Below are 20,630 nucleotides of genomic sequence, written 5' to 3' on the forward strand. Positions count from 1 at the left end.
AATTCAATGTCGCCTCCCACACCCTTCCACAGTCTGGTCCATTGACAGATCAACAATGGAATAAAAATATGATAATGTGGTTCTGCTGTTGAATTTCATAATCCCTAGCAATTCAGCCACCTTCACCACCCAGCAAATATAATCCCCCAGATTGGGCTATCAGAGATTGAGGGGCATGGCTTGCAGGTGGGAAAAAGACTGATAATCAACCATAATCATGCTGGATCAGGCCATTCTGGGAGCCTGCAAGTAACCCCACGCAGATTTGCTTGTTGTGCTTTTCCCTAAGTGAGCGTTCCACTGGTAAATACCAGTGACAGTGGAAAGAGATCACAAAGTACCATTAATTGCCTATTTAAGAAGCACAACTCGTGCCAGGTGGGAACCTCATCCATGGATTTTTCCTCTTCAGACCTATTCAAGATAGAAACAGGAAGATGGCAGAGTTTCGAACCATCATACACCCACTTGTTTAAATACCCCTTACCTCAAAACTCACCATTGGGGAGGATATTAAATTCTACTCAATATCTTTCAATCGCCAAAAGAAAAGCCAATGTCCAATCCTGACAGGATTGCTGCATTAACATCACAATGACTTCCAAATACACATTATCAAAGTTCTATTTTATCCTCATAACTGGGAACAATAAGGTCACAGAACTGATAAGATCAAGAATTGCTTTTCATAACATTCTCCATTTCCAATTGATCTCATTGGATTTTGACCATAATTACATTCATAATTAAGCAGTTGCACTTCCTTCCTGAATATTTGCAATGGGTACTCACCACTGGTGGTAAATGAAAAAAGCTCAAAAATGAGCAATCAGGGAGAAGACAAGTTCCCCGCATACAAACTGCAGATGGACAGCTCAGAAGTTCTCTGACGAACTGCCTGATTGGGCATGTGATGTGCTGCATGAAGACAGCAATGTGCCTCTGGTAATTTGGCAGCGCTAATTTGTGGTGTACCTCTTTAATAGAATATGACAATATTTAGAGCAAAGAGTTAGCAATTAAAAAAATGGAAAGGAGAAAACAAAAATCATAGACAAACTTTCAAATTGCCTTGGACAGATTATATTAACCAATGTGGACAAGTTCTGCACTCTGTTGAATAAACTAAAGCTCTGAACATTAGCATGACAAATACTGTGATTAGTACTCTACGTGAAGCCTCTTTATAATTAAAGTATTTGATTTTCTATTTTTAACAACTCTTGCATTATTCTGGCAATTACAGATGTAAAGGAATTTATATTGTGGTGACTATAAAATGTGCTATGCAATGTCCAGGCATTTGATGACAATGGACCCACTACAAGCTCCACCAAGGTTCAGAGTGACCTGAAACTTTGGCCTTGTTTTCAGAGTTTGTTGCTGCATTGTTCCCTGAACCAGTGCAACGTGCCCATTAATTCTCTTCTTTCAACATTGCAAATGAAAAACAAAGAAAAGCAATGAACTGCACAGTGCCTTCAATATTGAATTCTCCCTGCAATGCTATAATCAAATCCTCTCTTCCAAATTAATTCCCAACAGTGGATAATCATTTTGCATGTAAATTATTTCCAGATTTTACAGGATGGATCAGTGTTGGAATGGAATGCTGTTTGTGTGTAAGCAACAGCATCACTGAGGGGGTAATCTGGGGTAGCCCATATCGAATACAGAATGAGGCTTCTTCTCTGCTGCCCTTACAGTTTGTCTTAAGTCAAACCTCAAGGCATTACCTCCTTCAATACCAGTAAGACCATTCTATTCTCCCACACTATGCCATTCTATGGCAGGATCTGAGTGGGATCACTTCCAACAATTAGTTTTATGTTACAACACATACTTAAATATACTTACGGTACATGTGTTTATGCTCTATTGCACATGGTACATTGCGATAATGAATAGATTTGAGAGGCCTGAGTAATGATTGACCGTGGGCTCTGATATCAGACTGGTAATCATGTTAAGACCCATACTTTCGCTCTGCATTTACACTTGGTTGATCTTGATTGTGTCACCAGGGGTTTTGAAATAATTTGCATGTTCTCAATGGCATTCTGAGAAATTGCTAGCAGCGATAGATATCGGGGGTTCTCAATCATGGTAACATTGGGCACATTAACTCACTGAGCATATCCCATACTGTCAGCAAGGAAATTGAGAGATTCTGTGATCTCAATGGCATGGTATTGGACAGCACCAAAAATCATCCAAATCTCTGTTTGGACAGAATAGTGGTGAAGTGCCTCATCTGGTACACACAAACACACACTCATTCACTCACTCCTAACTGCAGATTTTACTGATGCTATTCAGTGCCTCGTACAAATGAACGGAGCATCTGTAACTGATACTTTAATTAAAAATTACAATTAGGATCCCACATTGAAGTACCTCAACTTATATTTTTAAGCAGTCTGCTGTCTTTTCGCTTATGGAGTCACCTGCAAATTCAATCAGGCAGACCCTAGACATGAATGGGGGAAGTGAGTTTATCTTTCCCAATTTTCAATTGCAGGCTGCCTGCTACTCATATATATCAAATTTCCTTCTGAGAATCTTGCCGTATACCTCAAAGAAATACCTTAAATCCTGCTCCATCCTTGTACTCTACTCTCTCCGCAGGACATTAATCCACTTTCACTGTAGTTAGGAAGAAATCTGTGCAGTTACATATCTATGGACACAACAAGTAAAAGTAACTGGGGAAAAAAAACAACAGCTTCCCTAAGTTGGATTCCAAAAGAGTGGCTTGGAATTGCTTCAATGAAATATTCAGAAACATTCAGAAAATCATGGATTCCATTTGGACAACAGGCTTTAAAATAGCTAGAAAATACAAATATTGTGTTTTGCTTACTACAAACTCTCCAGCATTTTGTACTAAGCTGGGAAGCAACTTTGTGAATGAGCAGGCTATATTATGTACAAAGTTTACAATTAAATTTATTTTCCTTTAGTTTATAACTGGTTTAATCTTGTACATGCTGTTATAGAAACAGAATTTTCATCCTCTTTGTTTAGAATATGGCCATTATCTCTGTTCTTTTCTACTTTTTTCTTTGACATTATAAAAGATCTGTTCAAACATATGGCACACCTCTGGAGCAAGCTGGACTTGACTTAGGCCTTCTTGCTTAAAGGTAGGGACACTACCACTGCCCCAAAAGAACCCAAAATTAGTCTGGGGTTTTGGATAAATGTCCAATACCAAATGCACCATGCCAGCTGCTCCCCTCCTCCTTTTTTGTTTCTTAGGGCTTTGTAATCAAAGCAATCATCTCAAAATTACGTGGAGCTGGTCTTTGCTGGAGAAATGTTCTGGTCATGACAATGAGATCACATTTGATGGAATTAATAATGTGTTAAAGATATGGTTAAAAAGTAACCTCGCAGGCTGATCACAAGCTTATTTATCTTTGCCACAATTTTCAGCTTAATAACAGAAATGGAAGACAAAAGGCAACATGGTTTGTTGCTATTTTCTCCAAAATAAGTGTTGGTGAGAATAAGTGACAGAGTTCAATTCAACAAATTTGAAAGCAACTCTTGAAATATGTAGTTAAATGTAAAAGAACGACACCAATTTGAAAACAAAACCCGAGTTCTCTGGTATTCTCACTATGAAACTTTAATTAAGAATTCTCTACGATGCATATTTGTTCAAATGTAAAATAACTATGAAGCATTGAAATCAGTAAAATACTCTACAGCTAGTCATACCAAATTTGCAGAAGAAAAATCAAAGACAGAGTTTTTAAAATTCAAATTTATAACAACCAAGGAAGTGTAAAGAAAAAAATGTGCATCATCCTCCAATTTCCAACAGCATGCTGAACCTATTTTAATCCTGATCTAATATAATAAAGGAATTCACACACAGGTGAAATAAAGGTCCTGGTGTTTTTACAGGGTGAGAATGAGAGTGGATGACACTTGGGGTGGGCAGGCTTTGAAGCTGGTAGGAAACTTAATGGCAAGACCCCATCATTTGCCTTTTCTCTTCTCTCTTTGTTTCTCAGTGTCAGTGGCTGGGCAGTCTGAAAGCCTGCCACATGGGAAGCACTGCAGCATTCAGCAGCAGCTAAGGAGAGCTATGAAGGATGGAGGGAGAGGTGGGCAAGGCTTCAGGGAAACCATAGGCCAATGAGGGGGAGAAATCTGCCTTTAGGAGATCATGGGTGAATGGAGTGGAGGGGAATTAATGTGAGGAGAAGCTGTCCTCTCTTTTGGGGGTGGCAAGTTGGCTCAGTGAGTAGCCCTGCTGCCTCACAGTGCCAGGAACCCGGGTTCAAATCCAGCCTCTGGCGACCATTTGTGTGGAGTTTGTACATTCTCCCCATGTCTGCGTGGGTTTCCTCCAGGAGCTCCAGTTTCCTCTCACAATCCAAAGATGGGCAGGTTAGGTGGATTAGCCATGCTAAGTTGTCCCACAGTGTTCAGGACCGTGTAGGTTAGGTGCATTCGTCAGGGTTAAATGTAAGGAAATGGGTCTGGATGTGTTACTCTTCAGAGAGTAGGTGTGGACTTGGGGGGCCGAAGGGCCTGTTTACACACTGTAGGCATTCTAGATTTCCTGCTCCACTAGCAGTGCTCGAAAAAACTTTAGTTTCCTAAACAGCTGTACTCACCTTCCATATCTGTTATATCTTCTGAGCCTTCAGAAACAAAGCCAACAGGCATCTACTAAAATGTCAGACAGGATAATTGAAATATTTAAAATATGGAGCTTCCTCTGTCCAGCCTATTCCAGTCCAGGTAAAAAGAAGTGAATGGGTTGAGGATGTTTTGTTTAGTAAAATTTAGCCACTGTCCCTTTCACTTACCCTGGAGAAAGTGAGGTCTGCAGATGAAGGGCCTGTGCCCGAAACGTCGAATCTCCTGTTCCCTGGATGCTGCCTGATCTGCTGTGCTGTTCCAGCAATAAAGTTTCAACTTTCACTTACCCTGCCAAACCTGTATGGTTAACCTGAAAACTAAATCTATGATTCTGGCCTCTTTTTTTTTAAATCAGTTCTATCAAAGGCAGATTTCTTACAAGAGATGAGGAGACATTTGTTTTACTTAGTAAAATTATAATGATGTGGAATTAATTGACTTCTGAAAGGCTGGTAAAACAGATTCAAATAGTAATTTTCAAAAGGGAATTAAGTACATACAATATTGAAAAGAAAAAGCATTGCAAGGCTAAGGGAAAAGAGCAGGGAATTGGGAATAATTTGGATTGCTCAATACAACTACAGTGGGCCAAGTGGTCTCTGTCTGTGTTGTACGATACCATGAAACAGATTTTTCAAATTAATGTTGCTGCTACAGAGCTTCACATGAGACCATAATCGAAAATTGTAGCAGATAGTATTATGCGCCCCATAAGACTCTTCATACTTTACAATTAATGAAAGACTTGCATTTACATGAAGCAATTTTCATGAGCACCGTTCATCTCAAAGTATTTTACAACCAATGAAATCCTTTTTGAAGTGGTCACTGTTGTAATATTGAAAATGTGGCAGTCAATTTGCTCATAGCAAACTCCCAGAAACAACAATGCAATAACGTTCAGATAACCTGTTTGTTGTAATGTTGGTAGGTAAAAACAATGACTGCAGATGCTGGAAACCAGATTCTGGATTAGAGTGGTGCTGGAAAAGCACAGCAGTTCAGGCAGCATCCACATTGGGACTAACAACATAAGCAAAGCTAGGGTGGAGGACCTGTTTGGGGATTATCAAGCACTAGGAAGGAAATTGAAGTACAGGTCCTCAAGGATCAGAATCTCCAGATTACTGCCCGAGCCACGTGCCAATTGGCATAGGGATAAGAAAATTAGGGAACTAAACACGTGGCTAAGGGATTGGTGTGGGAAAGAGGGATCCACTTCATGGGGCACTGGCATCAGTTTTGGAACCGGGGGGATCTGTACCATTGGGACGGTCTCCACCTGAACCAATCAGGTACCAATGTTCTAGCGAAGAGGATAAATAGGGTGGTCAGTAGGACTTTAAACTTCTGAGTTGGGGGGAAGGGAAAGTGAAAGCGATAGTGAGTATGGAGTTAAATGGCAAGATAAGCAGCAGGATAGCATGTGTGCAGGTGGATTTAAACTTGAGGCAGACTGGGAATGCAGCAAAAAGGAAGGATAACTTAGGACATCTTATGACTTCCGATATCTCTAATGACAAGAAAGTTAGCATTAAGGCACTTTACCTGAATGCTCGTAGCATTCGTAACAAAGCAGATGAACTAATGGCACAGATCATCGTGAATTATTATGATGTGGTAGGCATCACAGAGACGTGGTTGCAGGGGGGTCAGGACTGGCAGTTAAACATCCAAGGATTTTCAACTTATCGGAAAGACAGGGAGGCAGGCAGACGGGGTGGGGTTGCCTTGTTAGTTAAGAACAAAATTAAATCTATGGCACTGAATGACATAGCGTTGGATGATTTGGAGTCTGTGTGGGTGGAATTGAGGAACCACAAAGGCAAAAAAACCATAGTGGGAGTTATGTACAGACCTTCTAATAGTGGTCAGGACCAGGGCGCAACATGTACTGGGAAATAGAGAAGGCATGTCAGAAAGGCAAGGTCACGGTGATCATGGGAGACTTCAGTATGCAGGTGGACTGGGTAAATAATGTTGCCAGTGGATCCAAAGAAAGGGAATTCATGGAATGCTTACAGGATGGCTTTTTGGAACAGCTTGTCATGGAGCCCACAAGGGAGCAGGCTATTCTGGACCTAATGCTATGTAATGAACCAGACTTTATAAAAAAATCTTAAAGTAAGGGAACACTTAGGAAGCAGCAATCATAATATGGTAGAGTTCAGTCTGCAGTTTGAAAGAGAGAAGGCAAAATCAGATGTAATGGTGTTACAGTTAAACAAAGGTAATTATAAGGGCATGAGAGAGGAACTGACGAAAATAGACTGGGACCAGAGCCTAGAGGGGAAGACAGTAGAGCAAAAATGGCAGGAGTTTGTGGGTATAGTTGAGGAAACTGTACAGAGGTTCATCCCCAAGAAAAGAAAGATTATCCGCGGAGGGATTAGACAGCCATGGCTGACAAAGGAAGTCAGGAAATGTATTAAAGAAAAAGAGAGATCCTATAAAGTGGCCAAGAGCACTGGGAAATCAGAAGATTGGGAAGGCTACAAAAACAAACAGAGGATAACAAAGAGAGAAATAAGGAAGGAGAGGATCAAATATGAAGGTAGGCTAGCCAGTAATATTAGAAATGATAGTAAAAGTTTCTTTCAATACATAAGAAACAAACGACAGGCAAGAGTAGACATTGGGCCACTTCAAACTGATGCTGGAAGGCTAGCAATGAGAGAAAAGGAAATAACTGGAGAACTTAATAAGTACTTTGCGTCAGTCTTCACAGTGGAAGACATGAGTAATATCCCAACAATTAAAGGGAGTCAGGGGGCTGAGTTGAGTATGGTTGCCATTACAAAAGAGAAAGTGCTAGAATAGCTAAAAGGTCTTAAAATTGATAAATCTCCTGGCCCCGATGGGCTACATCCTAGTGTTCTGAGGGAGGTGGCTGAGGAAATAGCGGAGGCGTTGGTTGAGATCTTTCAAAAGTCACTGGAGTCAGGGAAAGTCCCGGATGATTGGAAGACCGCTGTTGTAACCCCCTTGTTCAAGAAAGGATCAAGACAAAAGATGGAAAATTATAGGCCAATTAGCCTAACCTCGGTTGTTGGTAAAATTCTAGAATCCATCGTTAAGGATGAGGTTTCTAAATTCTTGGAAGAGCAGGGTCAAATTAGAACAAGTCAACATGGATTTAGTAAGGGGAGGTTGTGCCTGACAAACCTGTTGGAATTCTTTGAAGAGGTGACAAGTAGGTTAGACCAGGGAAACCCAGTGGTCTATCTAGACTTCCAAAAGGCCTTTGATAAGGTGCCCCATAGGAGGCTGCTGAGCAAGGTGAGGGCCCATGGTGTTCAAGGTGAGCTACTGGTATGGATTGAGGATTGGCTGTCTGACAGAAGGCAGAGAGTTGGGATAAAAGGTTCTTTTTCGGAATGGCAGCCGGTGACAAGCGGTGTCCCGCAAGGTTCAGTGTTGGGGCCGCAGCTGTTCACGTTATATATTAATGATCTGGATGAAGGGACTGGGGGCATTCTAGCGAAGTTTTCCGATGATACGAAGTTAGGTGGAGAGGCAGGTAGTACTGAGGAAGTGGAGAGGCTGCAGAAGGATCTAGACAGTTTGCGGGAGTGGTCCAGGAAATGGCTGATGGAATTCAATGTGAGCAAATGCGAGGTCTTGCACTTTGGAAAAAAGAATACAAGCATGGACTACTTTCTAAACAGTGAGAAAATTCATAAAGCCAAAGTACAGAGGGATCTGGGAGTGCTCGTCGAGGTTTCTCTAAAGGTAAACATGCAGGTTGAGTCCGTGATTAAGAAAGAGAATGCAATGTTTTCACTTATCTCAAGAGGGTTGGAATATAAACGCACCGTTGTGCTACTGAGACTTTATAAAGCTCTGGTTAGGCCCCATTTGGAGTACTGTGTGCAGTTTTGGTCCCCACACCTCAGGAAGGACATACTGGCACTGGAGCGTGTCCAGCGGAGATTCACACGGATGATCCCTGGAATGGTAGGTCTAACATACGAGGAACGGCTGAGGATCCTGGGATTGTATTCATTGGAGGTTAGAAGATTAAGGGGAGATCTAATAGAAACTTACAAGATAATACATGGCTTGGAAAGGGTGGACGCTAGGAAATTGTTTCCGTTAGGCGGGGAGACTAGGACCCATGGACACAGCCTTAAAATTAGAGGGGGTAAATTCAGAACAGAAATGTGGAGACATTTCTTCAGCCAGAGAGTGGTGGGCCTGTGGAATTCATTGCCGCAGAGTGCAGTGGAGGCCGGGATGGTAAATGTCTTCAAGGCAGAGATTAATAAATTCTTGATGACACAAGGAATTAAGGGCTACAGGGAGAATGCGGGTAAGTGGAGTTGAAATGCCCATCAGCCATGATTGAATGGCGGAGTGGACTCGATGGGCCGAATGGCCTTACGTCCACTCCTATGTCTTATGGTCTTATGGTCTTATCCGAGGAGCAGGGAAATCAACGTTTCGGGCAAAAGCCCTTCATCAGGATTACAGGGAATTGGGAATAATTTGGATCGCTCAATACAACTACAGTGGGCCAAGTGGTCTCTGTCTGTGTTGTATGATACCATGAAACAGATTTTTCAAATTAATGTTGCTGTGTCGTAATGTCAGTTAAGGGACAGGCACTGGCCAGAACACCAGGGAAAATTTAGGCAAAAGTAGAAATTGCTGAAAAATCTCAGCACATCTGGCAGCATCCACTGAGAGAAATCAGAGTTAATGTTTCAGGTCCAGTGATCCTTCTTCAGACCCTTAACATCTACTCTGATTTCTCTCCACAGATACTACTGCTGAGAATTTCCAGCATTTTTTTTTTGCTGCAGATTTCTAGCATTCACAGTTCTTTCATTTTTTTTGTTGACCAGGGAAAACTTTCCTGATCTTAAACATTGGTAAAAGGAGACTAGAATTTGAAGCTTTTGGTCTTGCAATCATCAAAACCAGGACCCAAGAAACAGACTTGAAAAAAGAGTCATCATTTTGTACAGAAAAGAAAAGGTTGGACCATATTGACATGGAGATTTAACAAGGACAGTGAACTGACAATCTTCACTCTCTGACCAAGCAGGTCGATTCTGAATGGTTATGTCATTGCCATGGAGATGCAGCAAATTTTTTTTAGATTAGATTAGATTACTTACAGTGTGGGAACAGGCCCTTTGGCCCAACAAGTCCACACCGACCCGCCGAAGCGCAACCCACCCAGACCCATTCCCCTACACCTAACACTACGGGCAACTTAGCATGGTAAATTCACCTAACCTGCACATTGTTGGACTGTGGGAGGAAACCAGAGCACCCGGAGGAAACCCATGCAGACAATGTGCAAACTCCACCCAGTCAGTCGCCTAAGGCGGGAATTGAACCCAGGTCTCTGGCGCTGTGAGGCAGCAGTGCTAACCACTGTGTCATGACCCCATATTTTGGAATACAGTCAGTTCTGCTGTAATGTGGTAGTTCCATTCTCGTGCAATAAAAATAATCACATTTAAACTAATGGGGCCAGAATTGCTTTATAACCAATACACACTTTAAAAGTTCACATTTCAGAATTTTAAATTTAGAATCCCTATAGTGTGGAAACAGGCCATGTGGCCCAACAAGTCTACACCGACCCTCTGAAGCGTATCCTACCCAGCCCCATACACCTATTACTGTACATTTCCCCTCACTAATGCACCTAGCCTACACATCCCTGAATACTATGGGTGATTTAGCATGGCCAATTCACCTAACTTGCACATCTTCGGCCTGTGGGAGGAAACCTGAGCACCCAGAGAAAACCCAAGCAGTCATGGAGTGAATATGCAAACTCCACACAGAAAGTTGCCCGAGGTTGGAATCAAAGCCAGGTCCCTGTTGCTGTGAGGCACCAGTGATAACCACTTAGCCACCATGCTGCCTTTGGAAACAGTGTCCCCAATTCTTCAATCATATTATAGCGAATTCACATTAATGAAACGTGTGTTATAGCAGAATGACCTGTAGTGCAAATTCTTTTTGTTTGCATAAAACAGTGTCCTGAGTATTTATGGTTCTAACTTTTAGAATGTGCAAGGCATCATACTGCAGGTCTGATTAATGATTTTAAATTTGTCTCTGGTGTAAGCATCTCGATTATTTAAGAAATGATATCCAATAGCAGTATCACATCTAATTGTGGATATACTTTTTCCAGAGTTACAAGCACAGGCTGGTTGTGTCCACATGTCATACTGCCAGCTGTGAATGGTCAATGGGACATGTTGTTTGATACAGACCGCCAGTCATTGCAAGATATATATATGGCATCATACTGGCAATGAAGCGTATTATTTTTATTTCACTACTGGGACATGGGCACAGTTGTTTGGGCCATCATTTATTGCCTGCCCTTGTTGTTCTTGAGTAGGAGATTGTAAGCTGCCTCCTTGAACCACTGCAGTCCATGTACTATAGACCCACAATCCCATGAAGGAGGATTTCCAGGATTTTGAGCGAGTGACAGTGAAGGCATAGCTGTATATTTCCAAGTCAGGATGGTTAATAGATAGATAGTTAATAGAAAAGTACAGCACAGAACAGGCCCTTCGGCCCACGATGTTGTGCCGAAACTTAATCCTAATGTAAAATATAGTAACTTAACCTCCGCACCCCTCAACTCACTGCTATCCAAGTGCATGTCCAGCAGTCGTTTAAATGTCCCCAATGACTTCACTTCCACCACCACAGCTGGCAACGCATTGCATGCATTCACAACTCTCTGCGTAAAGAACCTACCTCTGATGTCTCCTTTACACCTTCCTCCTAATATCTTCAAACTATGATTTCTCGTACCAGTCAATCCTGCCCTGGGGAAAAGTCTCTGGTTATTGACTCTATCTATTCCTCTCATTATTTTGTACACCTCGATCAGGCCTCCTCTCTTCCTCCTTCTCTCCAAAGAGGAAAGTCCGAGCTTATTCAGTCCAGTCCAGGCAGCATCCTTGTAAACCTTCTTTGCACCCTCTCCAAAGCCTCTGTATCTTTGCTATAGTAAGGCGACCAGAACTGGACACAATATTCCAAGTGTGGTCTCACCAGGGACTTGTAGAGCTGCAGCAAAACCTCACGGCTCTTAAACTCAATTCCCCTGTTAATGAAAGCCAAAACACCATATGCTTTCTTAACAACCCTATCCACTTGGGCGGTTACTTTGAGGGATCTATGTAGTTGCACACCCAGATCCCTCTGTTCCTCCACACTGCCAAGAATCCTGTCTTTAATCCTATATTCAGCATTCGAGGTCGACCTTCCAAAATGCATCACTTCACATTTATCCAGGTTGAACTCCATCTGCCATTTCTCAGCCCAGCTCTACATCCTGTCTATGTCATGCTGCAGCCTGCAGTAACCCTCTATACTATCGAAAAAAACCTCCAACCTTCGTGTCATCTGCAAATTTACTAACCCACCCCTCAACCTCCTATTCCAAGTCATTTATAAAAACTACAAAGAGCAGAGGCCCAAGAACAGAGCCCTGCGGGACCCCACTCAACACTGTCCTCCAGGCAGAATACTTTCCATCTACAACCACTCTCTGCCTTCTGTCAGCCAACCAATTCTGAATCCAGACAGCCAAATCTCCCTGTATCCCATACTTTCTGACTTTATGAATGAGCCTACCATGGTGAACCTTATCAAATGCTTTGCTGAAGTCCACATACACCACATCTACTGCTCTACCATTGTCGACCTGTCTAGACACCTCCTCAAAGAACTCAATAAGATTTGTGAGGCATGACCTGCCCCTCACAAAGCCATGCTGATTGCCTTTAATCACACTATGCTTTGCCAAATAGTCATAAATCCTATCCCTCAGAATTCTTTCCACAACTTTGCTGACCACAGATGTAAGACTGACTGGTCTGTAATTGCCAGGGATTTCCCTATTACCCTTCTTGATAAGAGGAACAACATTTGCCTCCTTCCAATCCTCCTGTACGACTCCTGTGGAGAGTGAGGAGGCAAATATCCTCACCAGCGGCTTAGCAACCTCCTTTCTCACTTCCCGGAGCAGCCTACGGTAAAGCTGGTCTGGCCCTGGGGACTTATCAATCTTAATGTTTTCCAAACTTTCTAGCACATCAACTTCATCAATCTTGATCTGGTCAAGACTTCAAGACTGTATCCCAGCTCCTCTAAGTTTTCATTTACAACAAGTTCCCTTTCCTTGGTGAAAACCGAAGCAAAAAACTCATTTGGGACTTCCCCTATCTGCTCAGACTCCACGCACAATTTCTCTACGCTATCCCTCATTGGCCTACCTTCTCCCTGAGCATTCTCTTATACCTCACGTATGAGTAAAACGTCTTTGGGTTCTCCCTAATACATCTTGCCAAGCCTTTCTCGTGCCCCCTCCTGGCTCTCCTCAGTCCATTTCTGAGCTCCGTTCTAGCAGGCCTGCAATCCTCTAAAGCTGTGCTAGATCCTTGCTTCTTTCACCTTACACAAGCTGCCTTCTTCCTTTTGACAAGAAGTTCCTCTGTTCTCGTCATCAAAGGTTCCTTAATCTTACCCCTTCTTACCTGTCTCAGAGGAACAAATTTGTGCATCACTCACAACAACTACTCCTTAAATTGTCTCCACATGTCTGCTGTGCCCTTTCTGTGGAACAATTGCTCCCAGTCTGTACTTCCCAACTCCTGTCTGATCATGTCATAATTTCCTTTTCCCCAATTAAATATCTTCCCTCAGTAACTGCTCCTTTCACTCTCCAAGGCTATGCTAAATGTGAGGCAGTTGTGATCACTTTCACCAAAGTGCTCTTCCACCGCGAGATCTGACACCTGTCCTGACTCGCTGCCAAGCACCAAATCCAAAATGGCCTCTCCCCTCGTTGGTCTGTCTACATACTAAGTAAGGAAACCTTCCTGAACACACCTGACAAAAACAGCTCCATCCAAACCATCTGCACTGAGGAGGTTCCAGTCGATATTGGGAAAGTTAAAATCACCCATAACAACAACCCTGCTACTTTTGCATTTTTCCAGAATCTGCCCGCCTATGAGATCTTCAATCTCTCTACTGCTATTAGGTGGTCTGTAGAAAACCCCCAATGCGGTGGCTGTTCCCTTGCTATTCCTAACTTCCACCCATACTGACTCAGTAGACAAACCTTCCTCAACAACTTTCATTTCTGTAGCTGTGATGAACTCTCTGATTAGCAATGCTACACTCCTTCCTCTTTTTCCACCTTCCCTGTTCTTTTCAAATGTTCTAAACCCTGGAACATCAAGCAACCATTCCTGCCCCTGTGAAACCCACGTCTCCATTATGGCCACAACATCGTAGCCCCATGTACTGATCCATGCTGGTGAGTGGCTTGATGGGAACTTACAGAAAGCAGTGTTGTCACGGATCTGCTCGCCCTGAACTTTTAGTTGCAAGTGGTCGTGAGTATAGAAGGTGCTGTCTAAGATCCTTTGGTGAATTTCTGCAATACAACCTGCCAATAGTACACACTGCTGCTACTGATCTTCAGTGGTGGAGTGACTAAAAGTTTGTAGATGTGGTGCCAACCAATCAGGCTGCGTTTTGGTGGATGGTGCCATATCACATTACTCGTAAATGGAGGACAAGCATCTTTTTGGTTTTATAGACTGACCTCCACTCAGGACCAAAAGTGGTGGACGTAGAACATTTTGTGAGTTTTTGTAACAGACAAGAGTGGTGATTTGATCAGCAGATTGCTTACTCTTCTTCAAAATTATACCTTGGGAGTTTTGTGTGAGCCGAGTAGGCTGCTAGGTTGTCATCCAAAAGACATTGCCCTCTGAAAGTGCACATTTAAAGTACGAGCTTTGTCCATTTTTGAATTCCAATCCTGCAGTGTGATTCAATTCTATGATCTTGTGATCCAAAAAATGATGCCTGTTGACATATGTTTGCTGCATGTAACTGTTGTGGATAAATCTGTGGACAAGATGCTAGTTGGTAAGTTCGATCCCATAATTTTAAGTTTTCTGTTGGTCTTACACCCAAAATATTAGTCACCATTCCCTTTCGGTTGCTGACTAGATTTGAAAACACTCCCAGTACTTCTATATTTATTTCATGTGAACGTAAATATTATGATTCCTTTTTAAACCTCAATAACCGCACTTAATCTAACCATGGTATAACAATGACCAAAACGCGTAACAACCACAATAGCAAACAAGTGGTTCTTCTATTTTCTTTCATGTCTTCAATGTTAACTGCTATAGTACAATAGAGACCTTGAGATCATGTGCAATTTTCCCATTGTATACAAAAGCAAATATTCGCTCCATGGCTACTGTTTGTTCATTGTTCATCACCAGGCCCAGGCAGTTCTATAGGGAAGTGTTTGTGAAAGGTTCTTCTCAGGCAGGTGCAATTGAATGCAATATATAAAAATGTTCCAGCAACATAGCAACAAATACCAATGCTATTTCTCATCGAGGCTTCAAATCAAAGCTACTCAGGGGAGAGGAATTAATGACTTTCTGGAATCAAGTGCATGATTTTTGTGTGCACTACAATGAGTTGCAATACCTCAATAAATTTACTTCCATGGTATACTGGAGTTTTTAACAAGGATATATGGTTTAGCACACAGAGTTCAAACTTTTACTCCCTTCACCTCTTCTACTTGCAGAAAGCACAGCACTCATGGAGACCTGTCTGAGTATTCCTTTTCAAACCTTTGTCATCATCTGCTTATGACATGTGGGAAGAAATACATAATAATTCCCCCAAAACATTTTGCACGAAAATGAGGCATCTAAAAATAATATTTGGCTTGGACATTGACTGACATTTTATTCCCTCAGTTGATAATTTAAAAATTAAGCCAATTATTAAATCTGCCACACACTACCAAACATATTTAGCTGTCAAGATTTGTATCATCTTTTCTTCCCCATGACACTGAAAGTTCTACGTTGAGTAAATTTGCAAGGAGGTATATTAAATTGCAAAAATTATAAATATTTTACAATGTTTAATATGTGCTCATCCTTCTGCCTACAGCCTTATGTCGGGTGGAGGACGCGAAACCTGTAGGAATTCTGGGTGCTGAGTGTGTGCCCAAATTGTGTAATGTTTGTAGATTAGATTACCTACAGTATCGAAACAGGCCCTTCTGCCCAACCAGTCCACACCGAGCCTCCGAAAAGCAACCCACCCAGACCCATTTTTCCCTCTGACTAATGCACCTAACACTATGGGCAATTTAGCACAGCCAGTTCACCTGACCTGCACGTCTTTTGAACTATGGGAGGAAACCAGAGCACCCGGAGGAAACCCATGTAGACACAGGGAGAATGTGCAAACTCCACACAGACAGTCGTCCAAGGAATCAAACCTGGGACCATGGTGCTGTGAGGTAGCAGTGCAAACCACTGAGCCACCATGCTGCCCCATCATCAGATGCAAATAGCCAAATTGACATGGAAATGATACCGGCACCTAATAAGAGGCACTGAATACTTCCAGGAGCCACGTGCTGCCTGCCTGGCATCAGCTGTAATGGCAGGTTGCTGTCATTTCGGGTATTGTCCACAAATAAGTCTACCACTATTGTCAAGTGTCCTTTTGCTCCTGGTACTTACACAGCACTTGATATCCTACACTATATTTCAACCACCCTTGCAGACAAAGTTGTTCCTCACTTGTTTCACAGTACTGAAGAAGGGCTGTATGTCACTTACACACTTCAGTGGTTGAAATTCATTGATGGTCAGAGACTCATAGAGAGATATAGCATGGAAACAGATCCTTCGGTCCGATTCGTTCATGCCGATCAGATATACTAAATGAATCTAGTCCCATTTGTAAGCATTTGGCCCATATCCCTCTAAACCCTTCCTATTCATATACCCATCCAGATGCTTTTTAAATGTTGTCATTGTACTAGCCTCCACCACTTCCTCTGGCAGCTCATTCCATACATGCACTACCCTCTGTGTGAAAAAGTTACCCCTTATGTACCTTTTAAATCTTTTCCCTCTCACCTTAAACCTATGCCCTCAAGTTTTGGAGGAGAAAGTGAGGTCTGTAGATGCTGGAGATCAGAGCTGAAAATGTGTTGCTGGAAAAGCGCAACTGGTCAGGCAGCATCCAGGGAACAGGAGAATCGACATTTCGGGCATAAGCCTGAAGAAGGGCTTATGCCCGAAACGTCGATTCTCCTGTTCCCTGGATGCTGCCTGACCTGCTGCGCTTTTCCAGCAACACATTTTCACCTCAAGGTTTGGACTCCATCACACCAGGGAAAATTACCCTATCCATGACCATCATGATTTTATAAACCTCTATAAAGTCACCCCTCAGCCTCCAATGCTCCAGGGAAAATAGCTCCAGCCTATTCAGCCACTCCCTACAGTTCAAACCCTCCAATCCTGGCAGCAACCTTGTAAATCTTTTCTGAATGCTTTCAAGTTTCATAAAATCCTTCCTATAGCAGAGAGACCAGAATTGCACACAGTATTCCAAAAGTGACCTAGCTAATGTCCAGTGCAGTCACAACATGACCTCCCAACTCCTATACTGGATGCACTGACCAATAAAGGATAGCATACCAAATGCTTTTTTCACTATCCTGGCTACTTGCGACTCCACTTTCAAAGGACAATAAAGCTTGTCTTCCTTGGATCCATCTTGTTCTTGGAATGACTATCCTCGAAAGGTGATTGTCATTCTTGAAAATTGACATTTCTCATTTAATGTAAGGCCCTTTTGTAATTCCCTGACACTCTATTCATGTTCCCTCTTTACTTTGTCATGTACCAAGATTTTGCCTCTGTGCCAATGATTCCCAGCTTCCCATCCAGAATTCCAGACGATACTCTCTGAAAAGTCTCTGGTACAGGGGAAATACCAAATTGTAGATAGTTGATGTAATGTCCCTGAATGATATAATGAATGTAGTCAGCAATCTTGAATCCTGGTCTGGTACCTCTGTCAGAACCCACAGCTTGCCTCCAATTTAGTGAGAAAACCTGCTTCTTGCCAATTTTGATAACCATCTTCAACTGACGAAATAAAATGGATTTCTCTTCAAACTCCTCTGTTTAATTGAGTGAGATCCACATACAATCTCAGTTTTCGATCAGTCCTGGGAACAGTTATCAAACCTGTGCACCATTGTGTCAGTTCTATCACTGGAGATTTGACCTTAAATTTGGCCTGAAATTTAACTTTTCCCATCAGTAGATGAGTAATCTTCCTGGGAGTGTTCAAGCATGGGTGCTTAGCATTTTCTTGTAGAGTTATGACAATTCTGTTACAATTTGTCCAAGACTTTGAATACTTGAGGAAAATTCTTGTCAAAACTCCCCATTCCCATTCTGGAGTACTATTTGAATTAGATTCACTACAGTGTGGAAACAGACCCTTTGGCTCAACAAGCCCACACTAACCCTTCAAAGAGTAACCCACCCAGACACATTTCTCTCTGACTAATGTACCTAGCACTTTGGGCAATTTAGCATGGCCAATTCACCTGACCTGCGCATCTTTGGACTGTGGGAGGAAACCGGAGCACCGGGAGGAAATCCATGCAGACACGGGGAGAACGTGCAAACTCCACACAGACAGTCACCCGAGGCTGGAACCGAACCCAGGTCCCTGGTGCTGTGAGGCAGCAGTGCTAACCACTGAGCCACTGTGCTGCCTGTATTCATCTGTTGTACAGTCTTAATGCTCTTTACCTTTTACTATCTTGAGAATTGTCTTCAGGAGCGCAAGATAAAAAGCATGAATAAAATGTGTCGTTTTTCACCAATACTCAGTCAGATTATACAATTCAAAGGGATTTCACAGCTGAGCATAAGACTATTATCTCACTTTCTGTCCAGTGGAACAGCAAGCCAGGCAGTTTCTCTCCCTTCTCCCCATGTAGCACAGGAGCGTTGAAGTGAATTATAATGCTAGACTGAGACCATTGATCTCACTATACAGCAAGACCCAGAGCAGTGATTCTCCAGCTCCAATCACCTCAGTTCCACTCTGGTGGAGCATTCACTAACTGAATAATCAGTAAAGCACCCCCACTGGGACATTTTAACATCTCCTGAAACTTCCTGAAGCAGTGCTTCCTCTCAAATCGGAGGACAGAAAGAGAGGAGGGATTTATTTTTAGAAATTGCCTCCCGCATTAGCAAGGAAAGGCTAGGATACAGTGTAAGCAATTAATGAAATTCTATTAATCATTACTGACAGTAAGTATGAAAGGAATCTGCACATTGCAACAAAAGGGGGAATGGGTTCACTATTTAATTTCATGAGTAAAATCACTATTTCATCACTATTTAATCCTGAGTAAAATACAAAACCTGAAGGGCATGCTTTGGTGTCCGAGTGCTCACTTTAATTCAAGGCAACATGCAAGCAAGGTAAAGATTATTCTCTCGAAAAGCCAGTTACCTGTAGGTGGGATCATTCCTGGGGACATTAGACCAGGGACACTGTGTGGCACAATGTGGGAGTTCTCAGGGGATGTAACACTCTGAGATCGTTTAGGAGGTCTTCCTGGCCTGGAACTGGAAGAAATGAAAAATTCACATTAAAAATAAACACATTTAAATTCAGTGAGCATTCGACATCAGTTAGTAACATTTTTGAAGTTGTGGAAAGTGCTGGGAGAGATATTGTAAATAAACTTATTTCAAGGACGATTGCTTTTTTGCTAGATGTAATAGACTGCCTTTACTAATTAGATTACATGCTGAATTCATTTCTTTCATAAAGATCAGCCACTGTTAATGCATTATTCATAGCTGGTATCTCGTTACCTGATTCTTAATATTAATATCTATACATGTTAGAATTGCCTAGTTTGCATATGCTAAAATTCGACATGGAGCTTTCAGCTTGAAAATTATGCTCTAACTTGTAATAATTACTGCAGTTAGCTTGATATTGATTTATGGGACTTTTAAAAGCCAAATATGTGTCGTAGTTTAAATGAATTGAATGTTAGGATTCTGCGGGAAATTAAAAGGCAATGTCAGCTCTAGGAGATTTGTTCCTAGTTCCTGCACTTTTCTCATCTGACAATTAACTAGGAGGCGGAGGAAAATGAATGGGGGGGGGCATTGTCCATGATCAGCTATTCTGCAACAGTTGCCACTGTTTGCCAGATAACACTTTCTTATCTGCAGACCATACAATAATGGACTAATGTAAATGGCCATATTTGTGGTGATGGGGAGGATGATTAAATATATTGTATGTATGTTAGACACACACAGGTAAACATGAATATTTTTGGGATCATTTTAGTTATTTAAACTTGTAAGAGGTCAGTTTTAAGCTGGGCAAGAAACATTGACTGCACAAAATGAAGGAGAGTATCAAGTGTGTAGGATAACCAGGCAGGCAATTTGCTGTCCGCTACTTACTGCCTGATGGGACCAGGTGAAACTGAACCCTAGTCTAAAGATACAACATCAAACAACTATAATCATGTAATAATATCATAAATGCAAGCAGGAAGAAAATGTTTCAACTTTGACATAAAGAATTCACATAGCAATTCTTCACTATGTTGATTTTTTTCTTAAAGTCTCATCTACTAATTTCCATTATTAGTTCCTCCAAGATGTTTTGTTTTGATATTCACTTTTATTGCATAACATTTCAACTGTTCATTCATTTTATCTGTTAGTGTCTGAAGATATTCTGTAATGCTGGCAACTAGGACCTGATCATCTGCAAATCTCTCCATCTTCACCAACTGACCTTCTTCTATGCCGATTGCAGGAAACAGTAGTGGAAAAGTTGAATTTAAGATAAACCATAGAATCATAGAATCCCTGTAATGTAGAAGCAGGCCATTCAACTCATCGAGTCCACACTGATCCTCCAAAGAGCATCCCACCCAGACCCAGTCCCTTGCCCTTTCCTTATAACCTTGCATTTCCCATGGTTAATCAACCTAGCCTGCACACCACTGGACATTACAGGCAATTTATCATGGCCAATCCACCTAACCTGCACAT

General features: G+C 42.0%; 1 protein-coding gene across 4 annotated transcripts in view; it reads right to left on the reverse strand.

Moving 5' to 3' along the window:
- dachc (dachshund c) overlaps window positions 1-20,630 on the reverse strand; it is a 598,354-nt gene that overhangs the window by 369,313 nt on the left and 208,411 nt on the right. For all 4 annotated transcript variants that reach the window (XM_087987941.1, XM_043691358.2, XM_043691362.2 and 1 more), the window contains one exon: window positions 19,054-19,169. In XM_087987941.1, the coding sequence (XP_087844067.1) occupies window positions 19,054-19,169 (116 nt within the window). The remainder of the gene's footprint in view (window positions 1-19,053; window positions 19,170-20,630) is intronic.

This window comes from Chiloscyllium plagiosum, unplaced genomic scaffold, assembly GCF_037043375.1.
Source record: "Chiloscyllium plagiosum isolate Xiang-an unplaced genomic scaffold, Cpla_swu_hap1 HiC_scaffold_6, whole genome shotgun sequence".
NCBI classification, from domain to species: domain Eukaryota; kingdom Metazoa; phylum Chordata; class Chondrichthyes; order Orectolobiformes; family Hemiscylliidae; genus Chiloscyllium; species Chiloscyllium plagiosum.